General features: G+C 32.4%; 1 protein-coding gene across 1 annotated transcript; it reads right to left on the reverse strand.

Moving 5' to 3' along the window:
* Window positions 1–2,056: 2,056 nt before the first annotated feature.
* LOC149551260 (sugar transport protein 14-like) lies at window positions 2,057–13,002 on the reverse strand. The gene is made up of 4 exons (XM_089786822.1): window positions 12,712–13,002; window positions 6,169–6,491; window positions 4,259–4,885; window positions 2,057–2,739 (listed from the first exon to the last, which is right to left on the reverse strand). Exons 1-4 carry the CDS (start codon window positions 12,854–12,856, stop codon window positions 2,245–2,247), a joined length of 1,590 nt encoding a protein of 529 aa, XP_089642948.1. The 5' UTR covers window positions 12,857–13,002; the 3' UTR covers window positions 2,057–2,244.
* Window positions 13,003–16,535: the final 3,533 nt, after the last annotated feature.

Here is a 16,535-nt window from a genome sequence, read left to right on the forward strand (position 1 = left end):
TCTTTTAGTGAAGAATGGTTACAAACCATTAGACAAGGAAGCATGCTAGAGGAAATTGCAGTATTTTGGATGCAACTTGATGGCAAGTTGGACTTAATGTTTATGAGCATAGAAGGTGTTAGAAGATGTTCATGTACATTTTAATTGTTGGATCATTTGGTTAATATCAAAATTATTGCTACTGTGTAACATGTGATACATTATCCTAACAACCAACTAGATGATGAAGCATGTTGATCTTTATTAGAAAGCATTGATTGTGAATCATGTAGTGTGTGGATTAATATTTGTAGTGCTTGTATAATTATTTGAGAAGTTGTGTATTCCTTAGTGTGGTTCTTTTTATTTACTTACACATTGGGGAAGTCCTAACAAGTTGACCCGATTTCTTGTTTATAATTGGTATAAAGGAAAGTGATTTCTTTCATTTGGAATGTATGGAATGATTGTGAGCCTTGATGCTAGAATCTCAAAGAAGAGTTGAAAGATTGTTAGAAACTTTTACAAGAGGTATGAGTGCAATCTATCATTCCTAGCGAACTTCTTAAGAATTGTAAAGGCAAGTGTGTTGTTTCTTAGTTAGTTCAAGTTTATTGTATTTATAGACTCAAAAGGTGGTATAACCTTCATTCTCTGGGTAGTGTGCTTAGGCAATGGGCCTCTATTCTCATCAACTCCTAATAGCTTTGGTAACCTTTAATAGGGGTTCAATTCCTTTAGCAAGGATCAATATTGTTTGAATGAGGACAATTGTACTAAATACATTGTATTGACTCCTAACATGGCCAAATCCTTTTCACAAGGAACTTATTTATTAGTACAAGATCTAGTGGGTATTATTCCTACCAAGGTTTTCCCTCTAAAAGGGTTTTCACTGAGAACAACAATTATTGTGTTATGGTGTTGGCTTTATTATTATTGTGCATTGTTATCTTGCTAGTTAAAAATTAATTTTATAAGTTTAAAATTCATAGTTATTATTCACAACTGACGCATGTCCCCCCTCGCCCCCCACCTCACCCTCTTAGTTGTGAGGTGTGGACTTTCTTATTAACATAACTTTGTCTAAAAGCCACAAGAAAACTATCGCCACTAGAAGATCCCAACAAACCCCAAAAATGACAATTTAGGCAAAAAATGATGTTTGTCATTAATGAAACTCCTTTCCATAAATAAATCTCAAAATAGAAAAGTGCAATGGGATGTATACTATCTCTTCCCTCCTTGTCATTATCTTCATTTGATTTAGCCTTTTTCTTTTCTTTTTTATTGATCTTGGAACCCTAGTAGCACCATCATTCCCATTGTTCCATAATGTTCTATGTTGGCTTGAATAGTAGTTTACTAATTGTCATAATATTTTTTGATACCTTACATGTAAAGGATTAAAATCTCAATCACTTTTTAACACTTCTCACCATGCTTACCAATGCTAAGTCTGAAAAAGTTATCCAATTTAAGTGGGAGTGATTTTTTTCCCTCCACATTATTGCTATTTGTAGTTATTTTGATTCAAACTCTAATTGATCTCGCAGGAAAGAATCCCTTCATCTAAAATTAATTATATAACTAACACTTGCACTTAAGAAGGTTCAAGAGATAAGTTAGTAGAAAATTATAGTTAGAATTTATATGTGAAAAATAAAAAATACTTCAATAAATTTTACCAACACATTTTATTATTATTTAATAATAATTAATAAATAATTTTTACAATTCTATTATATATAAAATTAATAATATAACCACTAATTATTATAATTATTTTAAATATTTTTAAATATTATAAATAAATATATATTTGCATCAAAGTAGTAATAGTTTAAAATTATAAATCAAAAAATTATAAAAGTTTAACTATAACCTGTTTTTTAACTCAAAATTGTTATATTTTCTTTATATAACTTAAGACCTTATTTATCACTTATATATATATATATATATATATATATATATATATATAGTATATCATTTAAAAAAATTATTTCTAATTATGTGTCACTATTAGTTTCTAGCATTTCCTCCTTCACTTTGACTATCTGTTTGCAAAGATCAATTGAAAACAAAACTATAACATTTTACAACTTTTAAATTAAAAAGAATAGTACATATAAATATCCCACATATTTCAAAACACACAAATAAATAATAGATATTATACAACAGACGAACAAAACATGAAAAAGTAAGCTTGAAGACACAAAATTTATTATCAACAATGTAACGATGTAACATTCCCCTGGCCTAGACCCCCTTGTTGTTGTCGACCATGTTACCATTGTCCATCATGTTATTGTTGTTTTCCATTTCTCTTGGCTGGGCATTATGAGCGTCCTTAACAATTCTCTTCCAAAACCAATGCTTCTCCCATTCGAATCTCATCTCTTCAATGGGGATGCCCTTGGTTTCAGGAAGAAGTAAGAAAATGAAGATGCTCATGAGGAACACCAGGCCTGCAAATAGGAGGAAAATGCCGTATTTCAAATTGCAGAGAAGCGCCAGAAACGCCTGTGCAATAATGGCGGTGAACAAGAGATTCACGCTCACCACTACCGATTGACCGGCAGAGCGAGTCTCCAGTGGAAATAATTCACTCGGAACCAGCCATCCGAGCGGACCCCAAGACCACCCGAATGCTACAGTGAACACGCAGATCAGTAAAACGATCCCTACTCCGTATCCGGTCGGTATCTCTTCTCCTTTGCCGAATTTGAGGGCTAGCAGTATGCTGATTATCACCTGTCCCACAAATAACAATTTCTTTAAATGAGGTAAAAGATCTTTATGTACTAGAGTAGAAATCCTGATTATAACCTGTCCCACAAATAACAATTTGTTTAAATGAAGTTAAAGATTTTTTATGTAATAGAATAGAAATGCTGATTGTAACCTGTCCCACAAATAACAATTTGTTTAAATGAAGTAAAAGATTTTTATGTAATAGAATAGAAATGATAAGTTTTGATGTTCACAAGGTCAAAGATTCTCTGAGGCAACTGATGTCACAAACTTCCTATTATTAATGATAAATTCATGTTTGTGTTTACAAAACTTTGACAAATTCAAATTTCAACATAAGCTATTAAAAAATACTCTGTGCTCCTGATGAAGATCCGTTTTAGTATATAAATTATTTTATAAATAAGATCAAATTTAAAGTTGATATTGATATGTTATGATAGTTAAGTTGTGCCTTTGGTGATGTTATTCTTCTTGTCCAGATTCAAACTTTACCTGAATGCTATTGTTGAATGTGTAAATGAAATTCAAGTTTTTAATATTTGTTTTGATGATAAAATATAATTGTTGACTTTTTATCTTCTCAAGGGAAAAAAATTCTATAAAACAACAGACCCCACAAATCTTTATCTTCCACTGTTCATTAACCTTATTCTGACAACAACGTGTCCCACAAATAACAAATTTGTTTAAATGAAGTTGAGATTTTTATGTCATTGAATAGAAATGATGATTTCAAATGTTAAAAAGGTCAAAGATTCCATGAGACATCAGACTCACAATTCTTCTTCTGTTAAAGATAAAATCATAAGAACACAGTATTGTCATAATTTTTAACGCTAAATTTTGGAATTGTCGAAGTTTCATAAACACAAACATGAAGATATGATTTTATTATGAAAATTATTTTGAGCAATTCATGCTTGAATTCCATCAAACTCATTGTTGTAATGATTAAGTTGTGGTGATGTTGTTCTCGTCATTAAGATTTGAACTCTGTAAGGATACTATTGTTTTAAATGAGGATGAGGTTGCCTCATTTGTAACCTCCTGGATTTGTAGCTCTGGATCAAGTGTTCACCCTTCTTTTAAAATATGTAACTCCATCGAACACAGCCAAATTTTATTGATTTTAAATTTAATGAGGAATGATTGAGTGTGATCTCAGACTCTATGATAAAATTGTGAGCATGGAATTCTCCAAATGATATTACATCCAAAATCATATGAATCCAGAGTCTTTATTTTTGGGAGAGGAATTTGTGCAATATATAGCAGGAGAATTTTGAAAAACCACTTGACATATTATAGCAGAGCGTTGTAATAATCCTCAGTTACAGAGAATGAAAACATAGCTGACAGTTTTCGATAATTGTTTTCTCCCAAAGCATTCTTTCTGCTGGCTATGGATTGGCAATTGTTGAAAACACTTAATGTTTAACTACAATTTGTGAAAATTTGTAAAAGTTTAACAAATTAATTATAAAGCAAAAAATCAAGGATTTCTTTTGCAACTTACATGGCATATAATCATCTGAGTGCCAGCTTCCATAAACAGAAACCTCCTTCCCAAACGATCAACTGTGCAAATTGACACAATAGCACCAAGTGTAATAACTGCCCCTGTCATAATTGCAGAATAAAGTGAAGCATCATTTCCAAACCCTAGACTTTGGAAGATGACAGGAGCGTAGAAAAGAAATGAGTTGTTTCCTGTCAATTGCTGGCAAGATGGAATGCAGCAAGCCATTACGAGTTGTGGTCTGTTCTTCTTTAGCAAAAGATTTCTGAAGGGATGTTTCACTGAACAGGCTATTTCACTGGCTTCAATCAAATCATCATATTCTGCCTGTACATTCTTTGTGCCACGGATTTTTTCAAGGACTCGTCGGCCATCATCAAGGCGGCCCATTTCCACCAGGCTGTTTGGGGTTTCCGGAAGGAAAAGGCCACCCACTGTCATCAGAAGTGCAGGAATTATGGCTAAGCCTAAGGATAATCGCCATCCCCATGGGTGAATCTTGTTAGTGAAATAATTTATGACATTTGCAACAAAAATTCCCAGACAGGTTGTCAACTGGAACAAATTATTTGTCGCACCTCTGATCTTTGGAGGGGCCATTTCTGAAAGGTACAATGGAACTGCCTGCAATCAAAAATAAAAACACAAAATAAAAAATAATAATCAGTGTCCGTGATTAAGACTTCTCTTGCAGATAAGGGTAGAGAATAGATAAATTGTAAGTATTTCATGAGGGTTTCTTGTTGAAAACTGCAGTGAATCCTACGACCAACTAGCAGAATTTGAATAGGGTTGCCAGGGTCTGTTGCAGCAACCTGGACAAATTAAAATAAAGAACTAAAAGGATCTCAAAAACAAAAACACAGAATCAAAAATAATAATCAGGGTCCGTGATTAAGACTTCTTCTTGCAGATAAGGGTAGAGAATATATAAATTGTAAATATTTCATGAGGGTTTCTTGTCGAAAACTGCAGTGAATCCTACGACCAACTAGCAGAATTTGAATAGGGTTGCCAGGGTCTGTTGCAGCAACCTTGACAAATTAAAATAAGAAACTAAGAGGATCCAATTACAGTTGAGATTACTAAGCAATGCAAAAATACAAGAGAAGGATAAATTAAGGTTTTGTTGCAGCCACATGAGCGGAATAAGTTACGACATTGAAAGCCTTTATTAGGGTTTGCTTCAAGTAATTGTGCAGAATACTTTAACAAAATACATGTCTCTGGTGCTACTAGGATTTTTCACAGATAACTGTCTGATACTTGAATAAAATACTCATCTTTGGTGTTATTAGCATTTTCCAAAGATTACTGTACAAATACTTGAATGAAGTACTGCTCTTTGGTTAGGGTCATTAAGATTTGCTATGAATATCTATCCAAAAACTTTGACAAAGTTCTAATATTTGAGGATTTATTGCAGACAACTCTAATAGGTTCAATTTACTTGCAAGCTTGGTTGTGAGATGAAATCCCCAGGGGTGTTAAAATGATAAAAAATCTATTGTGGTTTTAAAAAAGACAACCTTTGATTATATTACAGACACCTGAATTACAGAACGATTATAGAAATAACAAGCCTTTGTCTAGTTTCCGTAATTTTTTTGCAGGTAATAGTACATGATAAATAACACTAATTATACAAAACTTTAAAAGAGGTTATTGGGATTTGCTGCAGATAACTGTAAATAATAATGAATTAAATTAAAAGCCTATGTTATTAAGATTTGTTGCAACAATCAATTCAAGAAATTCTCTTTGACTAGGGATGCTGTGTTTTTTGGAGATAACTCTATAATTTTAGAAGTAGTCTTAGGGTAGATTGTTTAGGGTTTTTCACGGATAAACAATGTATCAAAGGAACTAAGAGTTTCTAACCAGGGTTTTGATGTAACTTCTATTACCTGGTTTCCAAAGCCAATCCCAATGCCAAGCAGTATGCGGCCAATGATGAGCATAGCAAGATCTTGTGATGCTGCATTTAGAGCTCCACCAAGGAGGAAGCTAGTGCCACCAACAATTATGCTTATTCTGCGTCCATAGTTTCTGGTTACATAGGAGGCTCCAAATGTGGAGACCAGACCCGCAAAATATAGAGATGAAGTAAACAATGTGAGCAGTTGATTGTCATATTTGCAGTAATCTGTTTCATGGAGATGTAGCTTCTTGTGACGATATACTTTAGGAAAGAATTTTACCAGGAAGTCATCCATTGATGTTACTCCACCTGTTACATTCGTTTTAAATCTTTAGATAATAGCAATAATCCATGGAAATCAATAGGATCTAGCAATATTTGATCAAAATTAACTGAAGTAATGCTTTCCAACAAACAGGAAATAAAAAGGAAAAGACAAAGGATGAGTGGCATTCAGAGCATCCAGCAATCAGCTTCCATGAGATAAAAATAAATAAACAAATCTACTCACACACGTGTGTGGAAATGTTCACATCAAACAAGAGATGGTGAAGTGGAGAATTTAGGTGGTCAAGGGTCAAGGAAAACCAATCAAATTATTGGTTAGAGTTATAAAATGATTTTAAGAAAAAAGATGAGAAGAAAAAATCAGTTCAGAATTCATATACAGAGATCAAATCAATGATAACAGTTTTTCTAAATCCTGTCATAAAATTTCAAATCTGTGTTACTGTTTGTAGGTCCTTTATGTTTTTATTTTGCAGTCTGAATAATTTTGTATCTCCAAACTGTGTCAGGGTTATGGGAATTAAATATAGACAACCTTAAGGTTCTGTCACTATTCTTAACTCAGTTTCAAATCCAGTTGAGAGGAAATACCTGCCTTTGTAGTAAGCAGTAGGTTTGTGTTGTCAAGATGCATCCCAAAAGAGTTTCTGACCATGGTAGGGTAGGAGTTGCCAACTACCCGGCTACAAATATTAAATGAAGACACCTGAGATAACATTAAATGATTGTAGCATGTGATAACTAAGCTATCCTAAGGTAGGGTAGGAGTTGCCAGTGTGGCAGCGAGGTTGGATGAAGTAATAGACTTGCTAATTCCTATGCAAGTGATCAGGTTTTTGTGAAAAAAATTGGGGAATTGGCTTTTCACTATAAGATAATGTGAGTGAGGGGTATTGAAGTGATCAAATATAATATTGGGCTGAACCATTACTAGACTAACTGATGTTGGAGAATCAGGTCTTTGTGAAAAAAATTGGGGAATTGGCTTTTCACTACAAGATAATGTGAGTGAGGGGTATTGAAGCGATCAAATATAATATTGGGCTGAACCATTACTAGACTAACTGATGTTGGAGAGGCTCATTAGAGCTATTTTGAGAATTGGAAGTTAAAACTCTCAACTTCTCTGCTAGTTTGAATCTTGAAAAGCCAATTGATAAGCTCACAAAGTTTGAAGAGTACTTAATAGTTTGGTGTGATAACCAACCCCTGGAGTAAAGTTGGCTAAGACCAAGCCGAAAGGTCATGCAGCCCTATAGAGGAAGGAAGTTTAGAGTTATAAAAATAGTAAGGGCAAGGAAAAGACTCTCCATTGGAATCGCATGGCTGCCAAGTTGGAAGATGAGTTTTTATCTGCTGCTTATGAAGCTGGAATTATTGAAATTCCAAAAATTTGTGACAAAGAACTGAATGTAAAAGACTAAATGAAAAAGTTCAACATAAATCACGGTTCAGTTGGGTCACTGTGAGGTAGACCAAGAAAAATGTTTAGGTCTATGAATGTGATTTTTTAGGCAAGGTGAGATTGCATATCGGAGAAGTGGTTTATCAATCTATCAATAAGGCAGCAAAATAAAGCCAAGGGAAGAGGTAGATATTTTGGAGTACGAAGTCAGCCAAATGCTGGAAGATAACAACATGGTCATGAGAGAAGCAAGTACTTTCATGATCACAGCCAGACACAGAGGAAGAATATCATATTCTGCAACAAAAGAAGTAGCAGGTTTAATGTGGGCAGCTAAGGCATATATCATATTAATGTCTACAAGCTCACAATTACAGAAATAGAAGGAACAATGTTGATGCTCACATTGGATATGCAAAAGATGTATCAAGTGATCATACAAGGACCCTAAAATATGGAGAAGATCTAATAGTGAACAAAGTTCTGTTAAATCAGCAAAGAAGATTAAAGGTCTAGTTCAAAGGAAAACTTTATCATTGATAGTGGCAGAACAAACAATTTGGTGTCACATTACATGGTAAAACAACATGGCTTGAAGAAAGTCGCACACCTTGATCTATACAAGATATTGGGGTTGCAAAAGGACATGAAATCAAGGTAAATAGCCAATGATTAGTCAAATTTCAGATGCGGGGATATAGTGATGTGGTGGTATGTTGTGACATTATGCCAATGAATATGTAATGTTTTGTGGGTGGACCTCTAGGGTTCGATATAAATGATATTCATGATGGAAGAGGGTACACCTACAAGCAAAGGAGGGGATATGCATACACCAAATTACTTTTAAGTACAAAGAAGAGCATCCAAAATATGTACGGTATATGCGCCAAAATGGAAGCTATGGAACTGTGTATGAGCATCCAAAATATGTACAGTATATGTGCTTCATATTGTGAATATGGGAAGGACAGTACTGTTATGCAGTGCTGGATCTTCAATTATATTCTTTGGATGTACAAAGACCGTGAGATTGGGCTTTCTATTTAGAATAAATGTGTTGGGTTCCAAATAGCTTATATAAAATCCAGTTGGGTTTTGGCTTCAGTGAGCCTCATAATGGACCACACAAGCTTAGAGCATGATGTCCAAGGGGCCATGTAAATGTAATATCTGCAGTCAAAGATTATATTCTTAGAGTCATATTTTTAAGAACATTATATTTTGGTAAAAAATGAGCAGCATGAAAGATAGAAGTGTGAAATTCAGTCATCTTTTAAAAACATTATGGAAGAAATTAGGTGTACTCAATTAAGTTTACCTCAGCTTACCAACCATAGATGTATGTCCATATGAAGATGGTGAATGCCTTGGAAATCTACTTAGATGTTTGATTGAAGAGAAGCCCAAATAGTGGTAGGTGACTTCAGCACAAACAAAGTTTGTTTACAACCAATCAATAAGTGAGAGTAATGCAAATATCCCATTGTAGACAATCCAAGAGGTTTCATAGAGTTGAAAACTTGAGATATATCAAAGAATTGACATGAAAGGGTACCAAGGGGAACGATTTTCCTAAGTATATAGACAAGTACTGGACTATACAAGGAGTGCATAGATCAGAGGAAAATAGATAGTTTTAAGGAGCGATATCCCAAAGGAACATGTTTCTAAGGAAATTTTTGGGCAATGCATATGGATGAGTTGCATAAAGGCATGAACATTTCACCTACATTCAATGTGGCAGACCTGCATGAATTTCATGGTGCAAGATTGAATGGATGAATAAAGAAAAATCAAATTTCTAAATTGCTGATTGAAACCAACATATGCCCAAGAAGGAGAAAAATAGAAGAGTCTTATCTCAAGAGTAGGTAGAAGAACTAAGAAAAAAGGACTATGGGGAGTATGTGACCAAGTGGACAAATAGACCTCTGGAGGACCCAATGAGGTTGCATTCTATTGAGGTTGGTCAATGTGGTTACACCTTTCAAAGTTTAAGCCCTCAATGAACAAGGATTCATGTTTGCAGTTACCTCAGGTGTCTAATGCAAGGCATCTTAGGCATAGCGCATTCAACATCTGACAAGATTTTTTTCCTTTTCTGGAAGCATTCCCATAAGAAGACAAGAGAATATGAAGGGGAGGAGAAATCGGAAAGGTCAAAGGCCAAGGAAAACCAATCAACTCATTGGTTTCTAATTACTATTATAAAAGAAAAATTTAGTTCAGTTTTGTTGAATAGATCAAGTATGTGATACAAGTTTTTGAAATCCTGCCATAAATTGTTTATTGTGTTGTGGCTCATGGTTCCTTCACATTTTTAAACATGAATTTCATTTGTGTCTACATAGTGCATCAATTTTATGTCTATTAAATTCGAGTTTTGGCTGCAAGAACAGGCCACTATTACTTTGGTTCCCTAACCTTGATTGCATCAAACAATCATAATTTTTTTTTTTTCGAAATGTTAACATTCTCAATTGTTTCTCTGGTAAAAAAGTATATTTTGATTTGTTGACACAACTGATTCAAATGTTAACTTGCACTTATTAGGTCCCCCCAAACATGCCATGACTTGAGTGACAAGACATCACTATTAATTGCTAAGAGAAACACTGAATCAAGGAGAGTAGAAACGCCTAGTAAATAGTAAAACCTCAATATAATCTCTGGAGGCAAGGCAAATAGAAGCAGTGAATAGTAAAAACCCAGTGTTATCACCTCTACAAGAAAAAGCATGCCCAGTCACCTTTACAAGAGAAGCCAATCAATGGAAAAAACTTCCAATCTAATTTCCTTTATGAGACGATTCCAATAATGTTCAATAGAATCACCTCAAACAGAAATATAACTCAATTCCAAATCACCTTCACGAGATAAAAAAGCCCTAATTATAAGAGTTTAAAGGAATTACCTGTATCAGAGAAGGCATGCATCACAGAATCAACTTATGAGAGAGGATTGGCTCAGTTCCTGCTAAGGTTGTCTTAGACTATTGGCCTAGTATGTTGTTGGTGTCTATAATAAATTAAATAATAAAAAATATACAAATATTACAAAAAATCAAATCCAACTATTACGGCCATCATGGCGTAGGGAATAGTGTCATGTCTTGTATAATGATCAGAAAGCTATTGAGTTCCAATTAGGATGAATTAAATTATAGCCCGTAGCATTTCAAATTTATTAAAGCAAGAGACTAATCCAAGCATCCCAAGTCTTACTGTTCTGTATCAAGATCAAAGGCTTGAGAATCATTCTGTCAATCCAAATTATCACAGAACAAAAATATAAAGTAAATGGACAACTTTTCTGAGCTGTTTGCCAGTGGTAGAGTCAAATAGCTTATGGCACTCAAAAAAGATTTATCAGGTTACCTGTTCCAGGTATGAGATAGAGATAGACGCATGGATCATGCATTATTCCGTGAACAAAGACTTCTATGAAGCTTAAACAGGAAAGAATTGAGGCAAAGGGGGAATACTTTTAAGCTACTCCATAGGATTCATAGGATACTGACAAATCAAAAATTGTGTGTTCACAAGTAATCCAAATGAAGATTTACTGAAAATCATACATTCTAAACGGATACACGTTCAAACAGCATTCCCAGATGCCTGTGACTTAAACAATAGGATACTGACAAATCAAAAATTGTGTGTTCACAAGTAATCCACATGAAGATTTACTGAAAATCATACATTCTAAACGGATACACGTTCAAACAGCATTCCCAGATGCCTGTGACTTAAACAAGTTCATGCAACATTCTTAGTCTAACTTTGTGTATCTTGCATGCATCTTTTGTGGATTGATGTCAAATTCATTTTCTTGAAGGCAAATTTATTTTCGGTCAACCGCTACAAGTTTTCAAACTTCAGATAAAACTTGTTTGACTTGTCACTATTTACCTGAGATAGTCTTGCGCTACAACTCTATAGACTGCGAAACAATAAGGTCAACAACATACTAAACAAGAGAAAATGATACAAATCAATAACCTGATTTAATCATTTTCTCTGATGTGTTTTATCTCTGTTGCCTGACCCATGGATAAGCCTGTGTCTAAAAGTAAAAGGACAGCCTTGAATGCATTTCAAATTAATCTGGTCGAATCTGGAATGTTGTTCTCCATTTCCTCGTGAAGGAAGAAATTCAAAAATTATTTGAGATAAATCCAAAATATACATTGCAATTCTAGATTGCGTGCAATGGATGTCATAAGGGAAAAGTGTAAAGGCCCTTTCACTGCAAGATTTTGAACAATCTTTCATCAGATACTCTGTTTTATGACAGCTACTACTGTATCCTTCAAATAATTATTTTTGGAGAGGAGGATTGGTGGTTCCATGGACAGAGAATTGTACATTAAAGTAATTAAGTTGGCATGAGCCAAAATGTTTATGTGCCCTACTAAGAACAGTAGCTGAATATTGTGATTACTGACAGTAAATTTAGCTCAATATCAGAGAACCATATAAAGAGGATAAAACATTCAAGCCAGAATAATTGAACTAAAGCAAGATGAAAGAACAGCACTCAACCAACGTAGCAAGTAAAACTAGAAACAAGTTAGATCTATACCATATAGTATAAAATACAGTTACTATAGGGAGGAATAATCCAGTAAATTATGGCAGCTATAACTTCATGAAATTTCAGAGCCTGCGTAACAGATCTCTGAAGATACAAAAAGAAGTTGAAAAGGAAAAAGGAGCACACAATGCCCTGAAAGGATAGAGTACGATTCCATGCGTATTGTGCTTAAAGAAAAATAATTTCATTTTTGCGACCTAGGATCAAACTCTAATACTCACTGAGCAGTAAAATTACCTGAAACTCCAAGATCATACCCGAAAAGAGACCCTCCAGTAGCTGCAACAATGCATGCAAACACAACATAGCTAGTAACACTACCTTCGTACATTTCGGCTCTCCCTTGCTTAACCCCTCCGGAAATCATCATCCCGCCTGCCATTTTTACTTGTTTCTTCTACAATCCTCTCCCTCTCTGATTTAAAAACACTAAAGGAAAGAATTACCGGGCAGCCTTAGGCTATATATTCAAGATCAATACAGACCTTCCAACTTCGTAACATAAGAAGTAGTCACTTGAATGGCCATAAACTTGAGATCCAAACCGGCCCTTTTAACTTACTAACAATAAAAGTCAAGTTTGTTGTGTGGGCAAGATAAGAATTCCAGCATGGATACAATGCTCCAGTCAATCAGAGTTAATCAAGCATTGACTTAAGGCCCATAAAGAAAAAATTGTGGAAAAAAATGATATCCGCACTAGCTAAACATTGAGAAATTCTAAACGATAAGACAGCCAGGCGACCCCCAAAAATTAGCAATTGGATGAGTCACACTTCATCTTGACAAATCCCGATATAAAATCGAAATTACAAAATCCGATTTGTCCGTTGAAACTTGAATTTGAACAAAATCTGAAACGAAAAATGGGTCGTAATCATTACTGCTGGATCAGATGAAATAATGTTATCTGGATGCTCTTTACTCGTCATTTTTTATGGCTTAATTTGGGCCGGCACACTAGCCTCGTGTTCTTGTTTCTTTATTGCTATAGTAATGGATATTTTTCATTTTGCAGTTAAATAATAAAAAATTGGTTTAAATGTTATTTTCTAAGTTGGATTCATCGTTAATTTTCAAAATATTGATAGACGGATACAAATATTATAAGGATACATAATCTTTTTATATGTATTATTACATATTTTTAAATAAATCTCAAACATAGAGTTTGTTTCTATATATTAGTATTATTACAATATTTAAATAATAATAATAATTATTATTATTATATCTTAAAAATCTCAAAATACAATTTCTTTGAACAATAATAACCCTAGAATTTACTAATAAATATTTGTTTGGAGTGCATTCTATAATAATGTTAAAGTATAAATGATTGTTAAAAAATTAGAACTTTTTATTTATAAAATAATTATTGTGTGAAAAAATATGAAAGTAAAATTTTAATTTGTATATTTAATGTCACTTCTTTTAAAATTGATTATTTAGTTGATTTTGAGGACAAAATATTTAGATGGAAAATAATACATTATAATAATCATTTTAATTCACATAGAAAAAGTACTCTTTAGAAGAAAATATAACTCAAAAACTAAAGAGTAATAATTCAATTAAAAATTACTCGTGTCATATGAGGTGTAAAAAAGAAAGTTCTAAAAACTAGTATAGATATCTTAAATAAATCTATCTAAACAAATGCTGATAGATATCCACTACAAAATAATTATAATTTAATTTATTTATCTTTTATTTCCATTTATTTAGTTTTTTACTAATTTAAACTTTTTATTTTAATTTCTAAAACAATGGATGATTTATATCTCCAAATATTATAATTTGAACAAATATTTTATGAGGTATTTATTAAATTATTTTAGAAAGTGTATTCTATTTATAATAAGATTAAAACTTTTGACACGTAGATGGTTGTCAAATTTAACCTAGAAGAATAAAAGTTAACATTAACACACTCACACCATCCCACTACATATCGACATTAAAAATGCTAATAGTTCAACTAAAAACTTACACCACCATATGAGATGGAAACAAGATGGAAAATATTTAGAAAGGATAAGAAATGTGTCTTTATTTAAGTTTAAATAGTACAATTGTATGCTAATCTATCAAATGGTACAAAAATCAATATTTCTTAATAAAAATTAAAACTTAAAAGTAGGTTTGATCATTATTTATATAAATATAGATGGTTGGATCAAAAGAGAACATTGTAAAAATAAAATAAAGATTTATAAAATCTTCATTTTATCTATAGACCTAATTTCTTATGATGTAGACTTGCATTCAACAAGACTTGATTTGTGGTGGACTTTCAACTTTACCAACAGATCAAGGATCTATTCTCAAAATATACACTTTATTTACTATTAATGGAAGATGGATGAAAATTCTAAAGATTGCTCTAACTAAATGTCTCATTTATAGTCTAAGTGCATTAGACATATTTTATCATTTTCCATCGATCTTTGAGCCTACTTTGAGTTGAAAAAATAGCTCATCAACATGCTATTTTATGAACATTTGAAAAAGTAGATGTTTAGCTTTATTTTCTAACCATGTTACTCCACATGACATAGAAGCACTATGACCTTTAAGTTTCAAGTTTAGGCTATATTTAAAGTATGTGTATTGTAGTTGGCTCTTTGATTGTTCAACTAATGTATATTGTTGTGCTCCCTTGATTGATTCAGCTATTGAATTTCATTGGTTACTATGGGGAGTTAATTTTCTTATTGGCTCACTTGAAGCTATGTAGTTAATATATGTATCTCTTTATTTTATTCCTTTTTTGCAATTATTTTTGAAATGCTATTTAAAAAAATGTAAGATATGTTGTTTAATAAATATAGATATACTTTGTTTGACAATATTTAAAAAAACTAATAACTTGCTATAAGAATTCTATAGTCATAAAATTTTACTTTTTAAAATTTATGTGGAGATGTCTTCAAAAGTATATTAAGGATTGTTTAATTTTGTGCAAGACATAAAGTTTATCTTGGTAGTAGATTTCATAGATGTTTACATGTGAATAAACATTTTTTTTTAATATACTAGAAGTCTCCTTACAAATCAAATAAATAACATATTAAAAACATTGATAAATAAGTACTTAAATTCATCTAACTTGTACAACTCTTGATTCATCTCAATTTATTCTTTTCTAAAACTATTTAAACAAAACTAATTATTTAACTAACTTTTCCTTTCATCTTTATAGCATTAACAAAATAAAATTTAATGTTTTTCATATTTTCCTTATAATCCCACATTAATTAGATAAATGTTTGATTCATAAATAGTTAGGTCTAATTTCACACTTAATCTTTCAAAAGTTATAATTTTAAAAATTATGTTTTTTATTTCTAAAAGTTCCCCTCAAATTACGTACTATAAATGCCATTAATACGGGTAAAATCTTACCCATAAATAATTGAAAAATATGTTTCTCCAAGTAGTTTTGATGAGTATCTTTATAAATATTGGTGGGTGGATAAAATAAAAGTTATTATGAGAAAATAAATAAATATTTAGTACATTTATTTTTCATTTTATTATAACTATTTATTGTTTGACTAATACTTTTTTTAAAAACAAATATTTAGTTTAAACTAGTGATTGATAATAAAAATGATTTGTTAATATGTTGGGTTAGGTGAATCTTACATCATAATTGAACAAAAGAAGTGAATTTGTCAAGGTCGGTGGAGAGGTTGAGTAAAATCAATTCTGATAGTCTCTAAGGGCTATCTAAATCCTTTTGGAGTTGATTTTGCGGCTCAGGATTGGACAAGAAATATCATTGTTTAGGGAGCAAACAAGATTGCAGATGGGACAATTAATATGGCAGAGGCGATAATGGCTCTTTAAGCAGTTAGATTTGGAAAATGATCGGGTCTAATGAAATAAAATTGGGAGAAGATTATCTATCTAATCTTCAATTTTTATAGGGGGTGTACATGCATGAAACTTGAAAAAAAATATTTTGGTGATATAGAATGAGTTGAACACCTTTGAGAATTACTAGATTAGTCATGTTCAACATTTGGGAAACAAGTTGGCAGGTGACCTTTCAA

Source organism: Cupressus sempervirens, chromosome 6, assembly GCF_028749045.1.
Source record: "Cupressus sempervirens isolate cs-2001-9-10 chromosome 6, ASM2874904v1, whole genome shotgun sequence".
Lineage (NCBI taxonomy): Eukaryota > Viridiplantae > Streptophyta > Pinopsida > Cupressales > Cupressaceae > Cupressus > Cupressus sempervirens.

Bases quoted from the DNA above. Each gene is read 5' to 3' on its own strand.
- LOC149551260 (XM_089786822.1), bottom strand. From the start codon at position 12,856: ATGGCAGGCGGGATGATGATTTCCGGAGGGGTTAAGCAAGGGAGAGCC. The intron at 6,492-12,711 runs GTAATTTTACTG...CGAATGTAACAG, and splicing joins GTATGATCTTGGAGTTTCAG to GTGGAGTAACATCAATGGAT. The intron at 4,886-6,168 runs GTAATAGAAGTT...TTTTGATTGCAG, and splicing joins GGATTGGCTTTGGAAACCAG to GCAGTTCCATTGTACCTTTC.